The sequence below is a fragment of the Xyrauchen texanus genome, chromosome 3, assembly GCF_025860055.1.
Source record: "Xyrauchen texanus isolate HMW12.3.18 chromosome 3, RBS_HiC_50CHRs, whole genome shotgun sequence".
Classification (NCBI taxonomy): Eukaryota; Metazoa; Chordata; class Actinopteri; order Cypriniformes; family Catostomidae; genus Xyrauchen; species Xyrauchen texanus.
Window position 1 is genome coordinate 5,773,384 of NC_068278.1, and position 20,475 is coordinate 5,793,858.

The following is a 20,475-nucleotide window of genomic DNA, read 5'->3' on the forward strand; positions in this document are numbered from 1 at the left end:
ATGATATCTATTTCTGATTATGCTGCAAACACAAATGTTTTTTCAGAATCTTCACGTCACCCAAAATAAGTCGACAATTTTCGAAATCTTATAGAAGATTTAGTTTTATAATCCTGTGATTTAACCAATTGAAAATTGTAGAAATTAATGAGGGCACCTAAATATGTTGAATTAATAAATATGCGTTTTTGATATGTGCATGCGCTCAAGGTGTTCACGTTTTTCTGTGAGAACCTGACCAAGAGATAATCACGAATACAATAATAATAATAATAATAATAATAATAATAATAATAATAATAATACTCTAAACGATGTAAATGGAATTTTATGAAACAGATGGTCTTAAATAAAACAAACCTTTAATCTCACAACTTTGTTTTAGATATTTTTTATCACCTTAGTTTTCTATTACTATATTATTAATTAATTATGAATTCATGCATCACAGAACTATTAAAAAAAATAACAAATGTGATTCAAAATCATGCCTTTTGTGTGCAAATGAGACCACTAACAACTAACAAATCTGGAGCTATATGACAGCAAGGGATTTCAGTGTTTAGAAGGATTTGAATTAAGAGTTGTATTGAAGGCAATGTTGAGTGAGTGGTCTACAGTATGTCAATTGTGAAAGCAATGTGTAAATTCGGTTTATTCTCCAAAACCCCTCATCCACAGTGGAGTGGCCTTATCCCGAGCTCACTTTGAAAAGCAGCCTCCCTCTAACCTCAGAAAGTCAAACTTCTTCCATTTCGTCCTGGCACTCTATGATCGCAATGGGCAACCTGTGGAGGTGGAGAGGACCGCATTTGTTGACTTTGTGGAGCAGGACAAGGTATATTCTTCATTATATTTTACATTGATTAGACATTACTGAATTGTAATCAATAGATCGAACGTTACAAATGTTCTGTCTATCTAATATATGGTATATTTGAAGGCAAATCCTTAATTTATTTACCTAAAAAATTGTATTATTATTATTATTAGTTGTTGTTGTACTCTGATCTTATTTACTGTATATCTTCTTCTCTGTCTCCCCATCCACTTTTTCTTCTCCTTGTCATCACTCCTTGAGCTTTGGTAGATTCTCTGTAGGCCAGTTAGCTGTCAAGTTAGAGAAGAAAGAATAGCTAAAACACACACATAAGAGTTTATTACCTGTTAGTTACTGTAGTCATTACTCTGTCATAAGCTTTTATGTTTTCCTGTTTTGAATTTGGAATACATGCAGTCTCCTAAATGTTAATTTGGCATAATCAAATTCTTTCTTCTTCTCGCATCTGTTTTTGACATTTTCGAAGGAGCAGACTGGAGAAAAGACCAACAATGGCACTCACTATAAACTCCAACTCCTTTATAGTAATGGTATGTTCATCCATTTTATCCACCTATATACCTGTACGTCTGTGTATATTTTTCTGTCCGTTGGGACTTAAAGGTTATGCACAAGCATTGATCTTATGATTATTTTATGCATTAAATGAAAATGTTATATTGTTTATTGATGTTTCTCAACAAAGACACAACTAACTCTACACTACTTGCTCCTGCTATTAGACCAGTGGCAATGTTATTCCATATATTAATCTGACATACCCTTTTCATTCGTCACATAATTGTTGCTTTCATTTAGCAAAGAGTGAGGTGTCAACAAAGTCTGTGTTGTTTCTGTTTATAGGTGTTCGCACAGAGCAAGACCTTTATGCACGACTAATCGATTCTGTCACTAAACAGGTAATGCTCCACCTTGTGTGTCTGAGGCTAATGCCCAACTAGCAACATTAAATGCTTTCTTAGTTTTACTCTACAATGTGTTGATTACTCCTTTTATATTCTCTTCTCCATGGTTTAGCCCATATCATATGAAGGACAAAACAAGAATCCAGAAATGTGTCGTGTTCTGCTAACTCACGAGGTTATGTGCAGGTGAGTAAAAAACACAAACCAATTCATGCTTTTGCCGCACAGGCCTTTTTATGTCTCCTGTTTCAGAAAAAAATTGCAAATTTGGTTTGCACTTGCACTGTCTGTAGTAATTTCAAGATCACTATACTTACTAAAACCCCAATAAAGATTAAAAATGTTAGCGATGACTGGACTACCAGCAGCAATCTTGTTTCAATTGAAGGTGACATTATTTAATATTATCCGTAATTCTTAAAGCGCTCCTGTTAACAGTGCTTGCTGCACACAGGTGATGGGTGTTCATTGACAGAAGCTTGCTCTGTCAGCATCCTGTAGGAAGCCATGCAACTCCTTGGTACATTTGTACCATGTAAATACACATTTGTCACCTATGTTTTAACAACACAGGCTAGTATGAAAAGGGATTACTTTTAGACCAACAAACATAATTTAAAATCAGTACAATGAAAGCATCACATATTTGCTTGTCTCTAATCCAACACTTTATTAAAAAAAAATAACTCCCTAAATGAACCACTATTCACCGAAATGTAAAAATAATGCATGCTGTCATTGTTATCCACCTTGGGCAACTTGTACAAAACAGCAGTAGTAGCTATGCTACTTGAATACATTGAAAAATCTATCATCAGGGAACATGCTGAGAGTCCAGCCTTCTTCTAAAATATCTTCCTAGACTGATTCTCACTCTAAACTTGTAACAATGACTCAAAAAACAAATGAGGCAAGGTATCATAAGCGAAACATTTTCTGTACAGGACGAGCACAAGTTAATGTCTAAGAGCACACATGACAGCTGGGTTAAAAGAAAGATCGACAGCAAGTGTCACTGGAGACAGAAAGAACAGGGGGTGTGCGGTGACCTCAGGCTTGAGGACAGCATCAGGGAGGGCAAAGGGGGAATCAGAATGGTCTCTGCCCCATTGTGTAGCCAGCAGATGCCCGAGTGGGTGCTCACAGCTGGTTAATAACAAAGCTGATGGGGAAGGGGGTGCAGAGGGCAGGCGACACAGCTGGGGAGTGATTCTGTCTGACTGGGGGGTTTGTGGGGCGGGGGAAAGGAGAAAGCATATAGGCAGATGGCCAGGGGTGGGGGGCACTTTTGTTATGCTGGTGGTGTGGTGCAAGAAGTGTGTGGTGTGTGGGGGGGGGGTCTGTGCACAGACATGAGGTCCAATAATGGTGTGTGTGGGTTGTCTGCTCTGTGTAGGGTCGTGTGTGTATGTTTTAGAAGCGGGGCTGAGATTGATCATTCACAATCAATGTGACAGATTGCTGGCCTGCCTTTTTCTGCAGAGTCCCTTAATTATCTCAGTAGTAGTGGTTATATGCTGCCTTTCAGAACAAGTCTTAACTTCATTTTGTTCTCTTTTTCATACACAGTCGCTGTTGTGAGAAAAAAAGCTGTGGTAATCGCAATGAGACACCATCTGACCCAGTCATCATTGACAGGTAAATTCAGTTTATTAAACTAGGGCCACATCCACACCAATCTGTTTTTGATTGAAAATTCTGTTTCTGTTTCATCATTGTTTTCCAAAGTATTCGGTAAAGAGAACGTTTTTGAAGCGCGCCATTTTTGGTGGAGAAAAAAACAACTTTCTAGTATGGATGAGAGGTGTAAACGTAGCAAAATTAATGTGTTTTCAAACTTAGTGTGGACGTCGCCTAAAACAGGTAACAAAAAGTTTGCATGATCTACTCAATTAGTTTGACTAAAGGGAAAAAAAACCCTGAGAAACATTTATATTAAGAGGGCTTGTTTGAGAGAATGAGCCTGAGCTGCTTATCTCAATATCAGTATAAATGTCTTAATTATAAATTTAGAAATACAGTAGATATAAAAACATATATTTTGTCAGTTTGGGGTGAAAACAGTTTAGTCAATTTACATTAGGCTAAAAAGAATTCCACGACAGAAAAATATCTGTAACAAGGTTCTTAAGATGTACAAGGAGGAGGCAGAAACCAGCTGAACAATCAACGTAAAACTTTAATAAGAAACTGAACTAAAAAATAACAAAGACGCACACACACAGCTTCATGTGTGTGTGTGTCTCTCTCTCTCTTGAACTGATGTCTCCGGACCCCCTAATCTCTCTCCCGCTGATTAGTCAACTCAGCACCAGGCATGCATCACAGCCTGGCCATGCCCAACTCCTTGTCACAATATCTTAGCTCAGTAGGTCCTTAAAATGCAAGTGGATGGTGATACAACCTTTGAAGTTCTAAAAAGAACAGACAGTCAGCATAAACATCATCCATACGACTCCACTGGTTGCATTTATGCCTTCTAAAGTGAAACGATTGGTTTTGCTGTGAAACATTCACAAGTGGGCGGAGTTCATGTGGTCTTGTATGATGTATTTACATTGGCTTGTTATGGATCTAATCTCACGTTTTTCTCTCGGTTGAGACATCCAGGATCAGCACACAAATGCCCCATTGTGAGTAAATAAATAGATAAAGCCAACAAAGCTCCTCCTACTCCGTTGTAAACAGCACTGCTCTTCCGGGTGTGTGGCACACGTGTCTGTTCTCAAGTGAACATGCCAACGCGATCATATCTCACGCGTACTTTTGCTGACCGGAAGCAATGATTTATAGTTAAAAAGTACTTAAATATTGATCATTTCCACAGCAAAAGCGATCATTTCACTTTAGAAGACATACATTTAACCAGTGGAGTTGTATAGATGACGTTTATGCTGACTCTCTGATCTTTTTGTGTCACTTACTGAGCTAAGATATTTTTTGATTTTTCTTCAAATGTGTTCTGATGTAGAAAGAGTCAGACACACCTGGGATATCATGAGGGTGATTAAATGAAGAGAGACATTTCATTTTTGGGTGAACTAACCTTTTAAATGTCTGTGTGCTACAAGCTACTTCTCTGTCTCAACCTGATCCCCCCAAGCTATCTCAAGTCAAGTCAAGTCAAGTCAAACTTTATTTATAGAGCACATTTAAAAACAACAGAAGTTGACCCAAAGTGCTTTACAAATCAAATAAATATACAATGACAGAATTTTACACATACAAAAAAATATTAAAATAATTATAATCAATAAATAAATAAATAGATAGATAGATAGATAAATACAATTTTAAACTGCATCAAGTATTTACCTAATTTAACCTTTTAAAAGGTCATTCAAATGCTAAAGAATATAAATACATTTTCAAAGAGGATTTAAAAATGGCCATTGAAGAAGCTGACCTCACATGGTAACAGAGACTATTCCAGAGTTTAGGACCCACCACAGAGAAGGCACGATCACCCTTAGATCTATAGCGACAATGAGGAACCCTCAGAAGAAGTTGATGAGAATACCTGAGTGCTCTGGTGTGGGAGTAAGGGACGAGAAGATCACTGATGTATTTGGGTGCGAGACCAGATAGTGTCTTGTAAACATAAAGCAGAGTTTTAAAATCGACCCTGAATTTTACGGGAAGTCAGTGTAGAGATGCTAATACAGGGGTAATGTGATCCCTCTTTCTTGACCTTGTCAAAAGTCTAGCTGCTGCATTTTGAACCAGCTGTAGGTGGGATAACGCAGTTTGAGGGAGGCCAATATACAATGAGTTACAATAGTCTAACCTTAATGAAATTAGTGAGTGGATCACAATTTCCAGGTCTTTGATGGAAAGAAAATGTTTGACTTAAGCGATAAATCTCAGGCGGAAAAAGCTACCCTTGACAACGGCACTAATTTGCTCATTAAAATGTAATGATGAATCTAAAATCACTCCAAGACTTCTTACATGATCTTGTACATTCGACATGGGCGGCCAGGCCAAGTAAGGACATGTGTGGACCTAAAATCAGAACTTCGGTTTTGGTTTCGTTTAATTGTGAAATTAAATATCTTCAAGGCAATTTAAGATGTTATCAAATTAACACTTCTTGTCTAAGCTCACTGGTAAGTAAAATTGGGAATCATCAGCATAACAGTGATAGGATATGCTGTACTTCTGGAAAATAGAGCTCAGAGGAAAGAAATACACAGAAAATAACAAGGGTCCTAAAATTGACCCTTGAGGGGACGCCACATGATAAATGAGCCGATGTAGAAGAGAAATTCCCTACATTTACAGAAACATCCTACCTTTTAGATAGGAGGCAAACCACTGGAGGGCCATGCCCTGGATGCCAACCTTACACTCGAGATGATTGAGAAGAATGTTATGGTCGATAGTGTTGAATGCGGCACCAAGATAAAATAAGACTAAGGCAACATGTAAGCCTGAATCCATGGAGATTCAGGCTTATCCATCCTTGAGGATTGCAGATTTGGTGCTGTGCAAGGGTCTGAAGCCAGACTGAAATGAGTCTAAAATGCTAAATGCATTTATATAGGAGTAAAGTTGCAAATAGACAACTCTCCTCAAGATGTTGGAAACAAAAGGCAATTTAGAGATTGGCCTATAATTATTGTGTATTGCCGGATCCAAAGAAGGCTTTTTTAAAAAAGGATGTAGAATTGCATGCTTGAAACTCATCTTGGAGACTACATCTGCTATCTGTTCTGACTAAACTCAAAGTGAGTCAGAGAGCTGGATGTATTAGTGGTTGATCAATTTTTAATATGCTTGATTTTGTGAGTAAAAAAGTTTAAAAAATCATTCAACACAGGTCAATTGAGTAGCATCCAAAAAAGCATCTCTCACATGTGGTTTAAGACAGAATGGATATTATTAAACAATACTTTTGGTCGATTCAAAGATATGGATATTACAGTTTCACTATGTACAAGTCTATCACTGCATCCAAATATGCATATTTCCCTAATAGTATGCCAAAAACAGTGTACCGATGGAGTAGGGTGTCTGAATTGTCACTATTCATATAATAGTAATTGCCATTAATACCAAAAAAGATGTTCCTTGTGGTTAAATTAAATTGGTGCTATTTGAACATATATTTTTGGGTCATGGGACAATGCCCGTGTTCCTGGATTAAGTATGTCAGGTATGTATACATATTACTCACATGCATACCTAAAAAAACATGCAGTACATACTCTGACAGTAAGCGATTTTGGATGCAGTGTTTATATCCCTCTCTACCTCTCTACACTGTTCAAGCTAACAATGATGACAGAGCATCCCAGAGGATTTGCTCAGACTTTTGCAAAAATTGTCTGATGTCTCTCAGATTTTCCCAGAATTCCTCAGCACCACAGCTGTTTTTATTCTTTACTAAATGACTCTCCTCTTCTCTCTCTCTCTCTCTCTCTCTCACTCTCTATCTATCTATCTATCTATCTATCTATCTATCTATCTGATCTATCGATCTATCTATCTATCTATCTATCTATCTATCTATCTATCTATCTATCGTCTCTCTCTCTCTCTCTCTCTCTCTCTCTCTCTCTCTCTCTTTGTCTACATTTTCCTTCTATCTCTTCAGTTCTCCGAACAAGGCCAGGCTTACCCAGATGTTCCATAAAATGAAGGTTTTTCATGTTTAGTATTGACAGTGTATTACCTCATTAGTGAAACATTAGGATACTTTTTTATTTTTGCAACAGTGTGTTGGAAGTGGTTGGCTTTTTATTGTTGTTGCCATCTTTAGGGTGACTTACAACTCAGATCATCAAGTATATATTGTGTACAATTTAGAAAATCATTGGGTCAAAGTAAATGTTTTAAATCAAACTGTACTGTGCAATATAATGTGATTAAGCAAAGAAGTTGACAAAGGAGTTTAAAACATCTGTTGGTAGTCAAACTTAATTTTCAATACTAAATTCAGATTTATTTAAATTGTTATATTTTTTCTAGTTATAGCCTGTATTAAAAAACATATTCTTAATCAGTGCATTTGTCTTAAAAATATCTAAACATCCTTAAAACTAGATAATTTTTCCTGAGAAGCAAATCTGCATATAATATTAAAACTTCTTATATGTAAGTCGTGTTTTCTTTTGTTATATTTTGTTTATTCTTAAAACAAGTGAAAAAATCTACCAATGGAACAAGACAAAGTACTCTTAACTATATCATACATTCTCTGAAAACAGGTTTCATGCAGTTTTGCTCTTTATTGGTAAGCAATACAAAGGCACTAATTAAGAATCGGAATATTTTGCACTTTAATAACATTCATGTTTACTCCTTTGCTTCTTTCCTTTCTTTTCCCTGCCACCTACAACCTTTTCCCCTAATATTGATATAATTAGTCAGCTCCATCAGGACACCCCCCACCCCAATCCATGTGGAAATTGAAATCCCAAAGCACCTACACCCCCCACCTTCTTTAATAATCTGTGTTTGTTTGGACCTGCTGCTTAGTCTGTCTCTCTTCTTCCCCCTTTCTGAACCCCCCCCCCTTCAAAACTAATCCTGTTATTAGTGAAAGGGGACAGAATAGCTCTCAGCTTATCCTCAAGGAGGCTTTTGTCACATTATGTTCCCCAAAAGTCCTCTTGGGCCTGCCAGGCTCATTGATGCCAATCAGAGTACTGTAGATAGAGATGATTGTACATAAAAAGACCAAGATAACCAGGAAAATTCTTAATTTGTTCTAATACTATACTGATTATTTCACCTTGTGTCTGTAGAGACTTTTGGATCCAGACACTATCATACAATCTGGAAAAAGAAACATTTTCCCCAGAGTTTTGAGAATCCTCCAGTCATCATAGCAAAGAACAAATGAAATGATGTCATTGTGATAATTCATCAATAATTATGACTTCAGATAAAGAGTCAGAACACTTGAACCCTTGTTTTAACTTTTATGTGACATATGATTATGCTTTTTTTAAGTGTCTGATTTCCATCAGTATTCTATACACATTTTATTTAACATATTTGGAAACCTTCACTAGTTTTTTAGTTTCTCTGCTTTACACATCCTTTTTTAAGAGGGTCTTATCATGTGGTTGCCATGTGTAAGTGATGAATTGATTGATAGACCAACTTAGTCAATTTAACAATCAATGACTGATCAATAACACACCAGCATGTTTGACTATTCACTTTGATCCTGTGGATGCAAGCTGTTACTTCGAAAATCCTTTCATGCAAATTAGTAACAGGGGTGATATGTTAATAAGCATTTGGGCTTGCATACTTAGACCACGAGCTGTGTGTTTGAATCAGTGTCAGTTATATTCACTTCATCCTAGTGTTATGCAAAGCATAAGTCAGACAAAGTAAAAGCACTTCTTCTGTATGGGTGCAAAGTAAATCACATGATAAAGGTTTCTCTGGGGCATGATATATCTGAAGTTCTCTAGTGGTGAACATACAGCTGTGTGGCTAACAGCTTGAGGGTTAGCAAATCAGTACCACACTAGGTTCAATAAATGGATGCATATAGCCAGTGGGGGTTAAAAAGGAGCCGTTGAAAAGAATCAGGAGTGGGTAATCAATTCCTTGCAATATCCCTTTAATTGATTGCACTTTCTGTTGGGTTATAAGGAACAAAGCAAGTGGTTAAACAAACAAAATAATCAATATGATACAATTTAGCCAATAGTTGCCTCTTAACCTCAATAATAACGAGGTTGGCAAACACGCTAAAGCTAACAGTGACACATCACGTGCGCTTGAAACGTCACTTCTGTCAGCTGTTAAATGGCAAATGTTTCTATGTAGTAAAAATCAAGAAATTAAGTGCTCCATTTTAGACGATACTACACTTTGAAAATTCATACACTACATGGCTGAATGCATAGTATATTTTGTAAGTGTATAGCGTGTCATTTGGGACACAGCTACTATCTTCCTTGTGGTTTCCATCCAGCACTCACTGCGTATTTGCACGTTCAAGAAAAGTGCTCACGACTCGTGATTGCATGACTCCTGAATTGGCTACATCACTCTACTCTCCTCTCCACCAATAGCTAGTTTGTGGTGGGCGTTCTGGTGCACCATGGCTGCCGTCGCATAATCCAGGTGGATGCTGCACACTGGTGGTTGTTGAGGAAATTCAGCCTATACTATGTGGAGCGCTTTGAGTGCCTAGAAAAGCGCTATATAAATTGTAATTATTATTATTCTCTGTGTGTGAACAGTCAAAATACCTATCTTTGGAGTGATATTGGTGTTGAATTGGTCCATTTATATATAATGAGCACCCAAAATCTAGATACATAACCAAAACAAATAGTAATATACAGATGTGCTTGAAGAATTCGCAAATGTTTTCGCAAAACTATTTAATGAAGACACGATGCCGTGAACCTCGCAAACTTTGTCAAATCCTGCAAGTTTCTTTCTGCATTTACCACCAATTTTAACCTATATAGCCAGCTAACTTCTTAACTAACTAAAAAAAAAATTACATCTCAAATTTAAGAGCCATCGTAGCAATTAAAGGACTTCCACTCATTAAAGAGTGCTAACAAGCTTGGGACTGTTTTTAGAGGTCTGAGGTAGAGTTTCATTCGCATCACTAGCTCTGTTCTGTTCTGTTCTGTTCTGTAATGAGTGCACTGATCTATAAAATTCACACAGTGATAGGAATAGTAGCATCTGTCCCATCTCACTTTGCTAATCAAACCCAGGGGAGAACAAAACCATTAAAGAGATGGAGAGAAAGATTTTGCACAAATCCTGATTAGGAAATTTAGAGTGCAGCAAATACAGCTACTTTTCTACATATTCTCTACTGTTCTGCAGTTACATTTCTACATTCCTTTATGATATACTACATTTTATGACAAATAGATTTTATTATTCATAATAAATAGATCTCATTTTTAGATGCTTTGAAAAAGAGTGTCTTTTAAATGAATTAATGTAAATGTAATGTTCAACATAAATGTGTCTGTTGAAACCAGTAGTCACAATGAATGTGTTTACATGCACACCATACGCCGTTAACTACTTAAACTGATTTAAAATATCTGACAATGCAAGGAAGCCATGTTTACATGAGACTCTGCTTTTCTTGTCAAAACATAAATAGGCATATGCACAACAGTAGCGCACATTCAATATATCTGCAAGTATGACTGTAAAAAGTGTTTTGAGGCAATGCAAAACCGAGATAAAGGGCACAAATCTACATGTGTAATTAAGCCATTTATGGCTTTTCCAAGATAAAGGAAAATATTTAGGGCATTTACATGACAACACAAGCTGTTGGCTTATTAAGCATAATGGGTGTAAGATTGTGCATGTAAACATGGTCATTGATTATGGCCTTCAATTGGATCCTATGGTAGATTTGTGCCAATTATTGGACAGCAGGATTTAAGAACATTATTCTAGACACGGGGCAAATTGATGTGAGATATATCATAAGTGTTTTTTTTTTACACTACAGAAGCACACGTAGAAAACTGTCTTATTTGTTTTGCCTTTTGTTTTTTCTACTTTGAACCATATCACTGCATATTCCCACATAGAATATTAAAGAGTGCTTAATTAACCACCTAGCAACCCTAGACATCTATGTGCTTACAGGTTTAAAACAATCAACTTTTATTTGCATTTAATCATTCAGTCATTTGCATTATTTAATAATTAATTACAATGTTAAAGGCCCAAACAGGATATAAACGTTCACTATATCTACACTTCTTCAGCTAGTGATGAAATCAGCCTTAAGTTCAGATATGCAGCCATGTGTGAGGATGTGTATTTGTGCCTGTGTGTGTGTGTGTGTGTGTGTGTGTGTGTGTGTGTGTGTGTGTGTGTGAAGGCGCTGGTGCTTGACTGTCTTAAATTTCACTAATGAGTTAATGATGCCCCCCGCTGTTAGCCTGGCCCCTCTGTTTGTTTGTTTGTGTGTCTGCTTGGCAGCAGTTTGAAGGAAATCCAGAAGATCTCTTCCATGTGAAGGTCTCTGAACATTTCTGTTTGCCTTAACACTTTCTTCCTCGTACATTCCTGATTTTGTAAATACTGCAGGATTTAGGATGTAAGTGATGTATTTGTAACTGAATAGATTGGCATATTGTACAAATGATCAAGTCATGCCCCCCACAATATAGACATTTTGAATTTGATGAGCGGAAGAATTTTTCTGTGAAAAAGTGTTTTCGATAGAAATTTAAAATAATAATAATAATTAGTAGTAATGTAATAATTTTTTCAACTGAACTGATTACAATTTTAGATAAGTGATTAGTCATTTGTAGCGGATTACTTTTTTGAGTAACATTTAAAATTAAAAATGGAGGATATGCTTTGAGAGGATTTAATACTTTTTATAATATAAAATTGGGAACTAAAGGGCATAACCTCTGCAATTTGGAAAGTGCTGAGTCAAAATCGAACTTTCTAATCCATAGATAGATAGTTGGGCATACAGCTTATCCTTCTGAAACTTGAGCAGGACTGCTGTATGCCTTTTCCAATTCCCTTTTTGATTTGTTACTAGTAGCACCAAATAAACAAGCAAAAAAAAAAAAGAAGTGTAGTGTAAATTGTTGTCCCCATATGTGGACAGCGGAAATGTTGTGATTTCAATAATACCAAGCTATCGAAAGTCTGATTATTTTTCATCAAATTGTTTATGTTTCCAGGAGTGTTGGTTATTCATGTTTTTGAGACGTTACAGACATTACATCAGAAATTTGCATAATTAATTCTGATTCAAATCATTGGCCAGCATCACAGCCAACCATGTTAAAATAAAATTACACATTACAAATTCTCAATCTATGAACTGATTACCATTGTCACATGTCTGCCAAACATGTTGAATTGTCCAAACATCATCTGAAGCCTGAAACTGAACTTTGAATAGGACGTTTGGATTGAATGCACATAGCTGCATAGAGAGCTATAGGATGCATTCCTTGCTCCCTATTTAGTAAATGACTTAACCTTCAGTGTGCTGTCTGTCTGCACTGGTCTCAGAACAGTTTGAAATGCACCTTATTTTCATCCTTGCTCCATATACCGCCTCTGAATGGAACATTTTCCATCTTTTGGATGCATCCATTGATTCTGTTGTGATTGATGTGATAATGCACAGCGAAAATAGGATCTTTTAAATGAAGCAGAGCATACAGTCCATGTATATGTTCATTGAGTTTAACAATGTGTCGTTTTGTGATAAATGCTCAAATTAAAAAAATGGCATATTGGATGAAACTAGAGACTCTTTTGACTCAAACTGGTTTCAATTAAAAAACTTAATTAGGTTTCTCACCAGATGTAGTTTTGTTGACGTTTCAACAAAATTCAGTCGTCACTGTGATCGGTGCCATGTTGTTTGGTCACATGACTCCATGCGTCAAAAGTTTAACCCTTTTGTGACAGCACAGATTCTCCTGAAGTGAGATCAGTCGGTTTAAATTAAATTAAATTATGCGTTGCGTATAGCGAAGCCAAAATACAGCATCCACACATGTGGACGCGGGGTTGTACATGTCTAATAGTTTGAAGCTAATGGAGGTGTCCTAGCAGAACAACCATATGTGTATTTTATGACTTTTCATGTTTCACCAATGTTTGACAGACATAAAGTGGCCAGTATATCTATTGTTTTATCATTTAAAACCTAAATGGTGAAATATATTGCTTGGCCAGTGTACTTATGCTTACTTTCTTTCAAATTAATGCCACACTGTGTGTGTGTGTGTGTGTGTGTGTTGTGTGTGTGTGTGTGTGTGTGTGTGTGTGTGTGTGTGTGTGTGTGTGTGCGTGCGTGCGTGTGTGTAATTAATCTGTCAGGACTCAGGCCAGGGTTGATGGGGCCATTGACAGCCTCTCAGCAGGCCTGCTGTGAGCCCCGTTAGTCTCTCTACTCCTCTTTCTTTCTCCTATTCCCCTCCAGCACAGTTCCTCCCTCTCCCTTTACTCCTGTCTGCATCTGTGCACATTTGCTATGGATTAGCCATGGACATTACATTACTGCCAGATATCCACATATTCCGTCATGCTGTTTTTCTCTTATTACTATAGAATAATTAAATTATTTATTTGCATGGAAATTAAATCTGTACCTTCGACAGAGGCGCTGTGGTGTTTATGCTCTTTAGTTTCTGCTTTTAAACAGCATAAAGTTGAATATTACGTTCAAGTTTGGAGCAACTACAGCGGAGAGAGACAGACAGTATAAAAATTTGTGAATGAGTCAAGACAATAACCTGTTTCTGTGATTTCTCGAGTATTATACTTCAGGTGAGGCGTCAGTGTCCAGAAGAGAGTGACGTCACTGCATTAACAACTAGTTGTTCAGGTTTTGAACACGCTTCACGATTTTATGATTATTCGGTTGTCACTACCTGAATATTTAGGGCGTGAGTTTGGTCCTAGAATGGTTCACCCAAAAATGAAAATTCTCTCATGATTTACTCACCCTCATGCCATCCCAAATGTGTATGACTTTCTTTGTTCTGCTGAACACAAACAAAGATTTTTTATAAGAATATTTTAGCTCTTTAGGTGCAATGAAAGTGAATGGGTACCAAATTTCGAAGCTCCAAAAGGACAAAAAGGCAGCCTAAAAGTAATCCATATGACTCCAGTGATTGAGTCCATATCTTCATAATAGGTGTGGATGAGAAACAGATCAATATTTAAGTCCTTCTTTACTATCAATCTCTGAATACCAATTTCAAAGTGGATAACGAAATCTATCGAATAATAGAAAACATATTTATCAGACTGATAAATGAGCACAGGAATAGAGTGATATTTTAACATTATCATTGTCATTTAGTGACATCTAAAATGACAATGCAATGGTGAGTCTGTGAAGCCAGTTTGACTAAATTATAAACATTATGAATTAAATGATAAATGATACAAATACATAATTATCAAGATATACAGTGTATCTTATCGAATATCGAATAGGCTGAAAATAATAATAATATAAAGAAGAAATAATTGTATGAATTATACAAGGCGTATTTGTTATATGGAAACAGTTTTAGCACAGCCTGGATCCAGTTATATCCAAATACAGATACAGATCATTTTGCCATTGCAATAGATACAGATACAGATAACGGCGTCACTGCACACTCCAAACGATTATAGTAAGATTAAAAGAAAAGATTATGTCATTTTGCTACAGTCCACTTTGTCCACAAAATCCTCTGTGAAAACACTTTTCAAGTCTTCATCTTAATTCACAGGCAGCATATATCATATAATAAAGCCTGATGATCATTAAACCATACTGAACTTTATGATAATAGGTTTTTAATGTGTGAAACTCCTTAATAAATGCTTATTATGTGTCCACTTTACATTAAAGTACATTTTCATAGGTTACTTATGTTGAATAAGTGTTATTAAGTATTGCTACCATGCCAGGTAAATGGCTCACTATTTGGCAGGTATTGCATGAAAGTCACCCTTCTTGTATGTGGTTATAAATGCATATAAATGATTTATAATGCATTTGTAAATAAAATATTAGTCATTAATGAACCCTTTTATAAACCCTTAAAGGTGCAGTATGTAAGATTCAGAAACCCTTGTTATTAATGACACCTGTGGCCGTTAAGGGAACAGCACCTGTTGCTCATGCTCGCGCTCGTACAAAGTACATATAGACTGAATGTGATTCACTGGCATCATGCTGACAGATGAGGTAGCATAATTCAAATTAAACCGTTTTGATTGTTTTACTACAAACTTTAAGACTACACTAAAACTACTTATCAGCTAACATAGCATACTGATGCTAACACACATACAGCTACATACTACTGAAATATACCAGACAGTTTACTGTTGCACTGCACTGTTATGTTGCACTATTGTATGTTTTGTATGTCATATGTTGTACTATGATCAATAAACCAGCGTATTTGCTTAAAGTTATCCTGAATACCTGACTTTTAGTATAAAGAGAAGATCGTTGAAATTATTTGAAAGTTACGAAGCAATTTAGCTTGCATTTTGTCAGCGTTAGCAAGCAAGATCAAGTTAGCTAAAATGACACAGATCAATCCTTATGGCACTATATTTGACATGCTTTGCATTCATGCAAGCTTACCTTTTCAATAAGAAGAACGGCAATTCAGGGTCGGTTATGATCCCCAAAACTGAACGATGGTCCTTCCAGGAATCAAATGCCCTGCCGATGTTCATTTTGGCTAAAGTCACATCCTTTGGAATTTTCCGGGAAAAGCGACCTGCTCCCTTCGCATGACATTCAGTCTACAGGCTTTAATAGGCAACCTAGAGAGTCCAGGAAGACCCACATTTTTTAAGTTGCGTTACAAGCCGTTCACACATTGGCAATAAAAAGGAAAATTGTTACATATTGCACCTTTAACAAAGGGAACATTAATGTTAAGTGTTACTAGAATAGGAGTGACTTAACTACACTATGTACATGGCCAAAGTTTTTTGTTTTTCCTTTCTACGCTGTATGTTTACCTCAATTTGTGCCAGCTCTCTACTCAAAACTCACATCAAGATTTTCTGTTTGACGTTCAGTGAGTGCTGGCATCCTTCATTTTCTCTCTCCCCTCACCCCAAATTTTGAAACAGATGTTGTTTATCAGATCCTATCATTACTGGCTAATTAAGCAGACATCTCTTCCTTCTCTTTTCCAGTCTGCCACTCTGTTATTCATGCAGATAGCCCAGACTTTGTTTCCCCTTAGTGATGAATGCCTAGTGATGAAAGTAGACACTTTATTTTTGGTGTTCTGCATGGGTTAAATAAATCTGTGCTAACATAGACATCGAGTGCTACTGTACAGTCAGGAGATTACTGAGAGTTATAACAAATGTTAACATGTACAGCAAATTTTAAAACTTCACATTTTAAACGATTCTAAAACAATGTTGACAAATTGGACAAATTGGCTATGTTCAAAAAGCTAATGAGCCACTGTCTACTTACTGTCTACTGCATACATAGGCAGCTGACTTCTAAGGCAGCATCCTAACGTAAATGGAAGCTGACAAGTGAATCTTTATATAGGCAGCAAGTCATACAAATGATGCTTCTCACGTGAAGTGCACAGGAAATTCAACTCAAAATTGATTACAATAGTTTGGACATCCTTCACTAGAGTTTGGCAACAGCATGGTAGTCTAATAAGCATAAAAACACACAGCTCACACAAATAATGGGTAAATGAGTCCGTCTTAATTATAATTTTTGCTAACACTTTACATTAATGTCCTTTGTTAAGGGATTAAATATATTATATATTAATTAGTGACTAATAATACATTTATAAACAAATACTGGCATTTACCTCATTAGTTATAACACCTATTCAGAATTAGTAAATTATGAAAATTAATCTTAATGTAAAGTGGACACTTGTGGAGCATTTATTACATTTTAAGTATGTAGCGTAAAAACACGAGTGATTCAAGACATTAAAACATTTTATTTTAATGATTAATGTAATTATGAATAAGTTTATTAATGAAGCATTTATTACATGTAAGTTATAATGCTCACTATTTGGCAAGGATGAAAGTTACCCTTTTATACATGTTGCTATAAGTGCATATAAATGCATTTGTAAATAACTTATTAGCCATTATGACCCCATTATACAAAGGGAACATAAATTTAAAGTGTTTCAGAATTAGTTTTTATTAATGCATTTTGGTACTCTTGCTTCCTAGGACATTTTGGATGGATTGTTTCACTTGGCGCAATGCATGGACTACCTTCCTTGTAAAATGATACCGATGTAGGTAGCTCATTGAGTTTTAGTACAGAGCCAATTTAATCATAATACTGTGCTTTAAATTCCTGTCCTATTTTCTTTTTTATCTAAGAGTATACTGAAATGTATAGCCTACCAATCGCCGTTTTTAGGAAAGAGTCTGGAAAAATCTGTTTGTTGCTTTTATTTTTCTTAGTTGTGGAGGCAAGTGTGAAAGGTCTTGGTGTGGTATGTGGTGATAGAGGTATTTCTTTTTGGAGTCTCCGTGTGTGCCCTGTTAGAGGGGTCAGAGGTTGGGAACGTGCCCTGTTAACCCCACAACCAGTCTGGCCCCAAGTCTGCCAAGGGATTCTGAGAGCCTGGGTATTTATGACCCGTCCCAACTAACCTCTGCTACCAACACCCCTCAGAGGCTACCCCCACAATCCTCACCTACAACGCTGTCTGCCTAGAGTAAACAAGAAAGTTATCGCCCCATCAGTATATTCAGACTACTGTCTACAGAGCAAAGTATTTAGGTAAAGCTGAATTTACAGTGGGTTGCAAAAGTCGGAGACCATGTTGAAAATCTGAGATTCCAAATCTATGTTTGACCCGGAAGTTAAGAGAAAGTTTTCAAGAAATGTTATGATGTAAAGTGAATAAGAAATATTTCTGACTCTGCACCATTTTGAGGTCACTAATCTTGTTTTATTGCAACTATGTCAGTTTGAGTGTATGTTGCCATTAAATCAAAAGAGGCACACACCAAACACTAAGATTTTTGTAAAAAAAAATAATTTGACTTTTCACTCAAATTGTCATGCTGATAATATAATTTGACTGACAAAATTGTATTAAAACGGAACATTTTAAAATAGAAACATTTTCACGAGTAGTCTCAGACCCAGTGCATCATCCATTTTAATACATTTACATTTAGTCATTTAGCAGACGCGTTTATCCAAAGCGACTTACAAATGAGCAATATAGCAAGCAATTTGTCATACAAAGTTGAACAACATCTGCAGTGTTGTACTGCCAGGTTGTCAAGGTGGCTGGAGTAGTACAGGCGTCTCTAATAAACAAATGGCTGCATTTTTCATTGTTAAATTTAGAATGTTGTCTTTAGTGAATCTCTGTGTACACGAGTGGCTGTGCTCTCACTCGTAGCATACAGTCGTTTATGTGTTGCTGCTGAAGCTTTTCAGCATGCCAGTGCTTCGATGCTGCACATCTGGTTTCCTAATTTTCTTTCCCCCACTCTTTCCATGTCATGACACCGTTTTGTTTTTCTAAAATGGGATGGGGGAATGTGGAGGGGCTGATGGACAAGGGGAAATACTGATGAATGATGTCCTGAATCTAAAATATCAACAGCCTCTTTCTCTTTCTCAACCTTTGTTTTTAGACTTTGGTCAACAGTCTCACACATACTTCGTCCATTTCTGAAGTATGGCAATATGCCCACTTATTAGCATCAATATTCTTTAAAATAATCCACATCTTACAAAGAAATGTTCGAGGTTTAAATGGAAATCGGTGTTATGCTGTGCTACATTATGAGTAATTCTTAATTTAGAAAATTTCGCAAACATGCGCATATCTGTAGTTTTAGCTTTCAGAAAATCTGGAAACATTGATTTTAAAATTGACCTCCTGTTGTAGACTTTCCAGTGAAATCAGTCTGCCAGCATACATAGGAAACTGTGTTTCCATTAAGCTGCCTGTGTGGTTGGCTACGCACTTCTGGTGTTGCTCCCATTCATGCGTACTGAAAAAACATCTGCGCAGATGGTAAAATCAAAAATGTATGAGAGAAAACCTAGAAATTTCTTGAATAAAAGCTCATTGAAATACAAAAATTCCCTTTTTTTAATATGAGGGGAAACTGTGAGAAACATTGGAAAACCAAGAGGAGTCTGTGGATCTGTACATTATAACGTGCAGAGAAAATGAAGGCTAATATAGATACATGCCACTGTCTATTACAGGCTGATCTCATGAAATTTACATGACAATGGCAACATAATTGCGAACCAAAATTATGTGTTTTATTGCATGTTTGACTGCAGTTTCCCAGTGAAATGTCCAGCGGGGGTGCCAAAAGTGAATGAAATGACGTTATAATCATACAAGGTTTATTAAGGGGAATATTAGATGGATGTTTTAGTCAGTAAAGCCCAAAATATACTTCAGTCAGGCAGGATGCGCAACACAAATCTAATTATCAGTGCTTGAGCACTGAACACGCGCAGCACGATTTTAATAACTGCGCATCTTGAATGTTTGAATCAGAGTTATTTGCACTAATTAGTGAGTCCACAAGGTGGCAACACTCCCAATTGAGCTGTTGCTGTCACAAAGAAGCGTTAGAAGAAAATGTAATCACTGCTAAACATCAGGAGATTAAGGTAAAAACAACAAAAGTGGAGCTGCAAGTCAAAAGCACATGTGTGAGGAGTCCTGGAGACACCTGCTTTTGTGTAAATTGAGTCTTAAAGAATATAAAAACATCTCTATGGGTCTAAACTCCTGAAGAGAAATAGTCCAGTGTCTCATAGTAGTCGTAGCACGCATGCGCCAACTTCTTGTGTATGCGCGCGCATAGTTATATGGAGTATACTTTGACAGGCTCGCAGTCGACTGTCCGCAGACGTCGAGCATTCGCGTAAAATTGGAAATATACCTTGGGCTTCAAACACCTCCCTAATAAAGTTTTTACATAAAAATGACCAATAGTGTCTTAAAGATGCAGTATGTAAAATTCAGAAAACCTTGTTATAAGTGACACCTGTGGCCGTTAAGTGAACTGCAGCCCTGCAGAACTGTTGCTCGTTCTCACGCTCATGCACACTCGGGAGGGACACGAGCGAGCAAGCATAAGCCAAAACAATGACGTAACGTACAAAGAGACTGAATGTGATCCACTGGCATCATGCTGACAGATGAGGTAGCATAATTAAAATTACACAGTTATGATTGTTTTACTACA

At 36.6% G+C, this 20,475-nt stretch overlaps 1 protein-coding gene across 1 annotated transcript in view; it reads left to right on the top strand.

Moving 5' to 3' along the window:
• ebf2 (EBF transcription factor 2) overlaps positions 1-20,475 on the top strand; it is a 46,789-nt gene that overhangs the window by 1,410 nt on the left and 24,904 nt on the right. Inside the window, exons 2-6 of the mRNA XM_052104244.1 lie at positions 682-838; positions 1,308-1,371; positions 1,685-1,740; positions 1,859-1,932; positions 3,316-3,384. Coding sequence (XP_051960204.1) covers positions 682-838; positions 1,308-1,371; positions 1,685-1,740; positions 1,859-1,932; positions 3,316-3,384 — 420 coding nt within the window. The remainder of the gene's footprint in view (positions 1-681; positions 839-1,307; positions 1,372-1,684; positions 1,741-1,858; positions 1,933-3,315; positions 3,385-20,475) is intronic.